Below are 9,516 nucleotides of genomic sequence, written 5' to 3' on the forward strand. Positions count from 1 at the left end.
GATTAATTGGAGTGTTTGCATGTTGTAATAAGTCTTACTTTTTTTGTTTGTTTGTTTGTTTGTTTGTGAGAGATGATGTCTGAAAGCCAATGTAATACGGCCCAAGAACCGATCTATACATCTCCCACCCCTTTTCCACCAAGTGAACATGAAAAATTGACTTATAATGATAGTAGGTAACCCACTGCATGGTATTTTCAGGATCCTCTTTAAACAAAGTGAGACAAATACAAAAAATGGCAGACAAGAATCATTTACTGCTTAGTAGCCATTTATAAACAACAAAGTAGTTAGTTCCACTGTCAATACAGAACCCAAGCAACAAATCCAATTACAGGACGCTGGGAAAGAAACTGACCTCTACCCTAAACATAATGCTTATCATAGTTTGCTATTATACTCTAAATAATTCCCACATGGAATGTAAACCCTAAATACAAATTACCAGTTATGACATGCTCAGTACAACAGGGAGTTGGATATTGTTTTTTGTGCAATCTTAGGATGTGTTGTAGTGTCAACAGTCCCTAAACTGTAACCATGGCTTTCACATAGACAGTGATCAGTACAGTTTATGTTCAGGTTATGGTAAATCCATTTCAAAGATAGTATTAGGCTTGATTTGTTTTCAAAAGTGTTTACATTTCTGCTGATTAACCCCAGTCTGGACACTCACTAGTTAACCATTCACTGGAAGGCTGAGAAGGAATGAGGGAAGGGGGTAGGGAGGGCAGGATAGAGTGCAGGGAGATGGCAGTTTCTGGTGTCATCTGCCAAAGAGTCACAAGATCCTCAGTGGTAGGCTGGGGTGGTGGGGTTTCCTCATTCTCTTGAGCAGCAAGCCAGGATTCCAGGGTTGGTTCGTGCTCACCTTTCATCTGTGTTGGAAGTCTGGCTATCCTCTTACACTCTTCTTCCTCCTGTGCTGAAGCAACATGAATGAAATAATCAGATATTTAGCCAGTAACCTGTGTACTATACTCTTAATGATAAATATACACTTTTACTAATATCCTTTTTCGCAATAGCTATCCCCAAACCTAACCTTGCTGCTCTAGTGAGGCTATGCCAGCTGGTGTGAGGTGAGAATACTTGCAGTTGTCCCCAAACCAACACTCCTGGCCTGAATGGAAGATGCGACACTTCTCTCGCATTCTCTCCTCCTCCAGCTGCTCCCTGGCTGCTGTAGTATAAATAAATCCAAATCTATTAGGTGTTCATCCCATTCAGTGTTACATATGACTCGTGTGTGTGTGTGTGTGTGTGTGTGTGTGTGTGTGTGTGTGTGTGTGTGTGTGTGTGTGTGTGTGTGTGTGCGCGTGCATGCGTGCGTGCGTGCTTGTGTGTTTTTCCAGGAACTTTGACAATTATTCTTAAAAAAAAAAAAAAAAAAAAAAAAAAAAAAAAAAAAATAAACATGGGATTAAATGTACTGTATTCACTTTTCTTTCCCTTTTGTATTGTAATTTCCCTTCTGAGTTACTAAGTGTCACTGAACTTACCAACAGTTCTATCACTTTCATACCTTTCTTTCGTGTTTCTGAATCCTACCTCCCTTCATCTAAGCTGGTAAAAGAGATCAGGATGATGATACTTCTAAAAATTTATACATGATACAATTGCATATAAAAATCAAGCCCCACCTGGAAATGAACCCAGTGGAATGCAGGGAACCTGTCACTTCAGCCAGGCACTCCCAGAGATCTTTTGCTGAAGTTATGTTGGAGGACTGTCTGTTGTGAATATAAGATGCATCAGGTGACAGTGTGTTGTGGTGTGAGGGGTTGCACTACAGTGGATTGCTCATGAGTTGTACTTTGTGTTGTCAAAGTGAACTACATTAGAGAAGTGTTTGTGGTGTGGGGTGGTTGCATTTAATGCCAGTGAAGTGTGAATTATCTGTGAGATGAACTTTGTGTTGGTACAGTAGTTTTGCCTATGGAGAATAACTCACATTTAAACTGGTTATAATGTGTTCTTTGTTGTTGCTGGTGCTGGTAGCCATTGCAGTGCTTCTTGCGACCCTCTACACTGTACGGGAAGGATTTGTCACAAAAATCACAGTAGTACCTCTTCACCATCTTGGAGAGAAGAATAGAAATATATCAATGCGGTGATCATATACCGGTATACAGTATATGTCTGTACAAACTATATGACTGTTAAAGTACGATCACAAGTTACTATCACTATATATTTATCTGTCTGTCTATATCCATCTAGTATTTCTTTACAATGTATAAGATACTCAGTAATTAGAGTGCTTCCACAAGTTACAGTAAAGCTGTTTCAAATAAGTACAGTACAACTTCATTACACAGTTATTATTCAGTAATAAATCTTGATTGGTGATTAATATAGTAACTTAACTGTTCATCTTAAACCGAAGTATTACGGAGTTTGTAATATGACTTCCCTAGGAATATACCTTCCCAAGGAATTGATGAAGACAATGGTCACGTTGTACTGAATGTTTGTGAGGGAAGTGTGAAATTTTACCTTGGTATACATGTATATTGGTATACTGGTACTACCAATGACAGGAAGCTGGACTGATATGCATTGTTAAGAAAGTTTTTTTAAACATTATGCTATACTACATGGCATACTTCATCCCTTCAGCCTAATGACACATTTAGTACTTTATTATTGCTATGGTACCTCAGACAAATTTATTTACCTTAGGGAAGACCTACAAAGAGAAGATGGATAGACCTATCTCTCTATCTACTGCCAGACACCATAATCCTGTATGGGGTGGCCGTTTGACTTTGAGTTACCGGTAGTTGTTTTATGGGGAGAGGCACTAACCCTCCGCCGACCTAATTGCTGACACGTAGGGAACACGCATAAATTGGTTATGTGGTCACCACCCAGCACAGCAAATTATTTCCTGGCTTACAGGAAATCATTAACCTTGGCACTCAATGTAGAGCCACCTTAAAAGGAAAGAAGAGCAATAAAATGTGACAGGAAAGATGGGAGAAATAGGAAGAGAGGAGGGCAAACAGAAAATGAATGACAAAGGCAATGGAAGTAAGCAACACTACATTTAGTGAGTGGATGATGGTTGCCACCAAGATAGATATAGCCTTAATTTGCTAGGAATTACATCTCTGTTACTAGGGATCCAAAGCTAATGTAAATTGCCTGGAGGTACAAAGATAAACTACAATAAAAAAAAAGTACAGATAATCGTGGTGAAGAGATTAGCCCCTGTTGGGCTTAGTTTACTTCTCCCGTGTTGCTGTTTTATAATCAATGTAAACTGTACCTCATAATTGTAGCTTGGGCCATGCAGACCTTCGCTGTTCCTCATATGATATTATATATATATATATATATATATATGCAGCTAGGCAAGGGTTAATACGCTGGTTTATTACCTTTACTATGTAACATAGCACCACCTCCCAGCAACCATCCCTTAAATTTTAGTGAGACTTGGGATTGTTGGCAGCGATGTAGTGATACAACACCACCATTAGGAACAGTGACACTCCCAGGATGTTGACAAATACTGCAAGCTGCACATCAGAGATCATTCTGCAGGCATAAAAAGAAACCAATAAATGTAATACAAGTGCATACTGTAAGTTAAATACGGCAAAATGGAGTAATGATTATATATATTTTACGTTGCTGATGTCTACACCAAACTGAATTAGGAGACTGCAAGAATACAATGAATAAGATATCCCCTTACTGAAAAGAGTTGAACTCCCATCAGGAAATACCAGCCATTCCTATATCCCTTTTGCAAGCAGATTATGGTACAGTACTTACTGTGCATTCAACTCTGGCTAATATCAGATCATATTACAGTACTACGATCATGAGAAACCCAGGGCATCAAAAATGTTAAAAAGTATAGTACAGCATTACAGAGATTTAGCCATGAATAAAGAACTCTACTCCAGCTTACATAAATAAATAAATACTGTACATATAAAAATAAACCATTCACTGTTCAAATGGATGCTGCATCTGAGCTGAATACCTCCATCAGAAAATAACCTGGGTGCAACTGCAGGAGAGTTCCCATGCATAGAATTTACAACTGCATTTTTAAAAATAAACTAAAGCGCTTATCGCTGTGATACATTTGAAAGGCTGTAGAAATGCATAATTTTGAAGATATCAACTATAAAATATCATCAATTTTACATGCAAACTGTGGCCAGTGGCCACCTGCCATGCCTGAAATGACCCATTACCCTCCGTAGGATGCCACCACCAACAAACCTAACCTGGTGCTCTTTAGTTAGAAATGTCATTTCCACTGATTTTGGGTGTCATAAATGATTAATTATATAATTATGGAGGGAGGGAGAGGGAGGGGTAGACTGAGGATTAGGTGGAGGGATGGAGTTCAGAGGTATATGAGGGAGGGGGGGATGAGTTGGGGGGAGAGTAGTCAAATGGTGGGTGACAGAGCAATTTGGAGGCGTTTTGTCTCCGGCCACCCTTCGTGGGATTAGGGCGTCAGGCTATAGATAGACAGATGAAAGATAATCTGTCATAACATTTGGTTTAATTTTCAATTTAACTTTGTTGCACCCATGACCATCAGTTATTTCCAGTATGCTCGATGACATTACTGAGTATATCCTCAAATTGGGAAGGGGGAGGATATATGACATTTCCATTGTGGATGAGTCTTTCAGGAGGTTTCAGTATTGTCCTCAAAGTATGGTCATTTCTCTGATCATGACATGTGACCTTTGCCCTGTGACTGTGCCCACCCCAGCAGTGTCATGGCTGAAGGAGCCTAAACTACACCTCCCCAGGGTAAGGTGCTTTTCAAGGTTAGGATAATTTTTGGCTTGTTAATAAAACTGGGGTCTGGGTGGGCTTTGCTTCCACCGTCTGGATAAAGTTAGGTTTAGTTTGGTTAAGATGGGTTAGTCTGGTTTGATTCAGGTAGGTTTTTAATGTATTTCGACAGATTTGGATTTTATTCTGTATCTGACTTCAGGTAACATACTTTGATCAGTTTTATATTTTGTATCTGACTTCATATCCCTATAGGGGTGGCAGTCACTTGTGACAAAATTGTCTCAAAATCGATGCATGTAAAAAAAAAAAAAAATAAAAAAAATAAATGCAAGAGGAAAATAAAAATCTTACAATTTTCATGCTACTGGGAACTCCCATGCAGTTGGTCCAAAACTTTAAAGTTTCACATGTTCGTCCAACCTACTGTAATCATTACTTTCCTCATCCTTCTTTTACAGTACAGCAGCTTAGGTGAAATATACTTACAAATACCGTAATACGACAGCATACTACGGCATCTGTTTACGATCCTATACCAGAGATTATATTTATTTCTAATCTGCAGTGCCTGGACATTGAATTTCCTAAAATCGTAACAGAATGTAATAAATATTACCTGCTGCGTAAGAGATGCGAAACTATATTTATAACCTTCCTCCGGTACGTCAACGGATCTCCTTCTGACACGTTTCTGTGGACAACGAATAGTAACGGAGAGTCAACAATCGACGTTTGTATTCCAGTCATCACTATTTGAAGCTTTGAACTCCCATTTAAACATCTGAAATTTTAAGAGGACTTAATTTAATGTACATTGTTAACTAACACTGTAGATATATAATTTAGCCAGATCATTAGCAAGATTACTAATGTTTTGCCATGCTATTTTCTTAACTATAGTGGTATTCTCTCGTTCCATGACATTTTCGGAAGTAATTATTGGTATTATTGCAGTGGTAGCATATTAACTCTTGATTCAATGCATAGCTATATATTAGTATTTGACACAGAAAATTAGGTGTTAAACGCATACAACAATGTAATAGCAATGTACGAAGTATGGTGGAGAACGCAGTTGCGCAGACGTGCTGTGCTGTGCGAGCGTGAGCGTGATCATTCTGTTGTCGGTAGCAGTTGACGCAATAACCAGGAGGGGTGTGTCCGCCAGGTTCATTCTCTTCCTCCTTATCCCCGCCCCACATTTTTAAGATGGTGTCAGAAGAGAAGCAACTGCAGCCTGAGGGCAGTAAGGACTCCAGTAAGGTGTACAGTTTAGTAGAGGTCGCAAAGCACAAGTCTCAGAAGTCGTGCTGGATCGTCATACACGATCATGTTTATGATGTAACCAAATTTTTAGACGAGGTAAGTATGATTTCATTCTTCCCAGTGAAGTGTCAGTTGTCGATTTTGTATAATGTCCATCATGTTCCAGTGGAATGTGGGGTCGGTGTTGTGTACCGATTAGCCTGGATGATTGTCATAAATTTTGTCCAGATATCTTGACTTTAACTTGCATGACTTCTTTTGAAACTGCTTATGGAATTATATGACTTCAAAATTCTGCTTCCTTTCCTTTGGATTCGAGGGATGCTGCCTGTAACCAAACTTCTGTCCAGCCTATCATTTTCGTATAGGAAAAATGGGCTTATACCACAATGTTCTTTGGTCAGATGTCCCTGTACCAGAATATGGCTCCAGAAGTAGCTTCACATAAGATACAGACTAGAGACATAAAATCCATTCTAGTTAATTTACCTTCCAAATAACGCTCCAGGTCCAGATGGAATTCCTCCAATTGTTTTGCAAAAGTGTTCCCCAGAACTTGCTGCTGTTCTCGCCAAATTATTCAGACTGTGCATACATACTTCTTAATTCCGTAATTTTTGGAAAGAAGCCAATATCCACCCAATTCCAAAGAAAGAAAGTTCTTTTGACCTCTCTGATTACAGACCAGTAGCAATCACATCTTGTCTTGGTAAGGTATTTGAAATTGTAATCAGTAAGCACATTGTTGATCATTATGAATCCAACAACTCAGTTAGTGATAGATAGTATGGTTTTTGTCATGAAAGATCCGCTGTTGATATACTCAGTCTCCTGACCCATACCATCCATCAGTCAGTTGACCAACATGGAGAAACCCATGCAGTAGCCCTTGATATTTCTAAAGCTTTTGACAGTGTGGCACTGTTCCCAGCTATCCAAATTCCCTTGTTATGGCCTATCATCTTCTGTAGTAACTTCTGTGAAAAAATTACTACATGACAGTATTGTGATACCAACGCTAACGTATGGAAGTGAAGCTTGGACGTTGCTGGAAGGACACAAGTCAAGAGTGAGAGCAGTGGAAATGAGTTATTTAAGAGGAGCCTGTGGAGTCGCATGGAGAGACAGGCTGACAAATGAGGATATAAAGTAGCGTTGTGGTAATTCACCGGGTCAGTCAGGATTACTTGATGGTCGTGATGGTCAGCTTTTACCCTCCCGGAAGGGAGCAGAGAGCTCATATAGTCCGATCTAAGGGCAAGGCTGTGACCTTCACACACGCACACACCCGTCCCCCTGCTCGAGGGGGACAGTAGCCACCCACTTCATCAGTGAAACTTCGCAACCTGAGCGAGGCGCGAACTCCCGTCCACCAGTTGGCAAGCGGGAACGTTACCACTGCACCAGCGAGGTATGGATGTGGATGTGATAGGAAGCGTTAGGAGGAGTACACTGAGGTGGTTTGGCCATGTGGAGAGGATGGAGGGTGGAAGACTGACGAAGAGAGTGTATGTGAGTGAGGTGGAGGGGGGAAGAGGGAGGGGGAGGCCGAGGATGAGATGGAGGGATGGGGTGGAGAGGTATATGAGAGAGGGGGGTGTGAGTTGGGAGTTGGGAGTGAAATGGCAGGGGACAGGGCGAGTGGAGGCGATTTGTTTGTGGCCACCCCGAACGGGATTGAGGCGTCTGGCAGTAGGTAGATAGATAAATCTTCTGTTCCTCTGATTTCCTCTATCCTAGTGACAGAAAAAGTAGATGATGTATATTCCAATTTCCACTTGATTAATGCTGGTGTACCACAAGGATCAATTCTGGCTCCTATCCTATTCCTAATTCAAATTATGATCTCTAAACTGTCACCTGTAATCCCATTCACTCATATGCAGATGACTCGACACTTCACAGTTCATTTATACTTAAACACCTATTCACAAAGTTTAATATCTCCAACTCAGCACAGTAAATCCATATAACAGTAGAAGTCCGATATTTCGGCATCCATGGGACCAGGCAAGTGCCGAAAAATCAAAATTGCCGAATTATCAAAAACCCTACCCATTCAGTACCTTATATGTTTCGGTGAACACTATCATCACTACTCATATCATTACAAATGTGTTTGGAGAGAGTTCTGTATACTGTTTGATACTGTACAATACTGTAATGAATACAGTACAATACATGAATATGAAAAATAAAGAAGTTAGTGAACATACTGTATATACTGTAAATGTAATGGTACAGTAGGCCTACAAGTTCACATGCACTTACCTAAACTTATAGTAGGTTCCTTATTTACATATGTACAATAGAAGGGGTTGATTGGAGTCTGCTACTGCTGGAAGAAGTCCCCAGCAGTAGAGGGGACGAAAAAAATTGGAAAATCTGCCGAACGATCAGAGATTTTCGTAAATGGGACTATTTCTCAAAACTGCCGAAATGTCAGATTTGCCGGGGAATTGGATGCCGAAGAATTGGACTTTTACTGTACCAAGATTTATCCAAGATCACAGAGTGGGGACAAAATACAGTAACATTGTATCATTTGATGCTAGGAAAACCAAATACGGTAAAAGTCCTGTAATCCAAATAGCAGGAGATGGATGGTCTTTTGGACTATTGGTTTTTTAGGACTATGGGGAGGGACCTTTAAAAACATTAGAAATATGTACTTGGTCATTAAATAAACACTTAGCCTAAAATCTATCTATCTATAGCCCGACGCCCTAATCCCGCAAAGGGTGGCCGCAGACAAAACGTCTCCAAGTCACTCTGTCACCCACCATTTGACTACCCTCCCCCCAACTCACCCCCCCTCCCTCATATACCTCTCAACTCCATCCCTCCACCTCATCCTCGGTCTACCCCTCCCTCTCCCTCCCTCCACCTCACCTACATACCCCCTCTTAGTCAATCTTTCATTCTCCATTCTCTCCACATGTCCAAACCACCTCAGTGTATTTCTCCTAATCTTCTCAACCACATCCACATCTACCCCACAACGTTCCTTCACTTCTTCATTCGTCAACCTATCCTTCCATGTCACTCCACATGCTAAAATGATATGGGTTATTGTTTTACTTACCGGAAATGCATAGAATTGTTGATGAATAGTTGCAGGCAAGTATATCCAAGTCCAAGCCAGATAAATCCACTGACAATGCCCAGAAAAATTTCGCCTTGAGAAATATGGAGTACGGTACAGTATTGGGATATTCAGGTTATTGGTGTTTGGATTGGAGGACTTTTACACTAGCTATATATCAGGACCACCTTGCCTAGCCCTGGGCTCCTACGCGTCTCGTGGGCCAACATAGGATTGGATGATGGATGGTTACCGTTTACCAGTAGACAGATATTGCCTGATTCCTGTACAGTATTACCTTCAGTGCCACCAATATTCCTGTCTCTAAAAGTATTGAAGTTCTTGGTGTTTCACTCAACAATATCATCAGCTGGACCTCTCATGTT

At 40.5% G+C, this 9,516-nt stretch overlaps 1 protein-coding gene across 2 annotated transcripts; it reads right to left on the minus strand.

The window, feature by feature from the left end:
• Positions 1 to 233: 233 nt before the first annotated feature.
• Positions 234 to 3,525, minus strand: LOC145404752 (zinc finger matrin-type protein 5). Of its 2 annotated transcripts, none has more exons than XM_080276368.1 (4): positions 3,387 to 3,525; positions 1,955 to 2,081; positions 1,046 to 1,180; positions 234 to 925 (listed from the first exon to the last, which is right to left on the minus strand). In XM_080276368.1, the coding sequence occupies exons 2-4, from the start codon at positions 2,079 to 2,081 to the stop codon at positions 654 to 656; spliced, it is 534 nt and encodes a 177-aa protein (XP_080132494.1). In that variant the 5' UTR covers positions 3,387 to 3,525; the 3' UTR covers positions 234 to 653. The 2 variants fall into 2 exon arrangements, with proteins under 2 accessions (XP_080132494.1, XP_080132429.1); XM_080276303.1 differs by having other exon boundaries at positions 1,046 to 1,183.
• Between the last annotated feature and the right edge of the window lie 5,991 nt (positions 3,526 to 9,516).

This window comes from Coenobita brevimanus, chromosome 1 (assembly GCF_032717465.1).
Source record: "Coenobita brevimanus isolate Jiangsu-jjx chromosome 1, ASM3271746v2, whole genome shotgun sequence".
Lineage (NCBI taxonomy): Eukaryota > Metazoa > Arthropoda > Malacostraca > Decapoda > Coenobitidae > Coenobita > Coenobita brevimanus.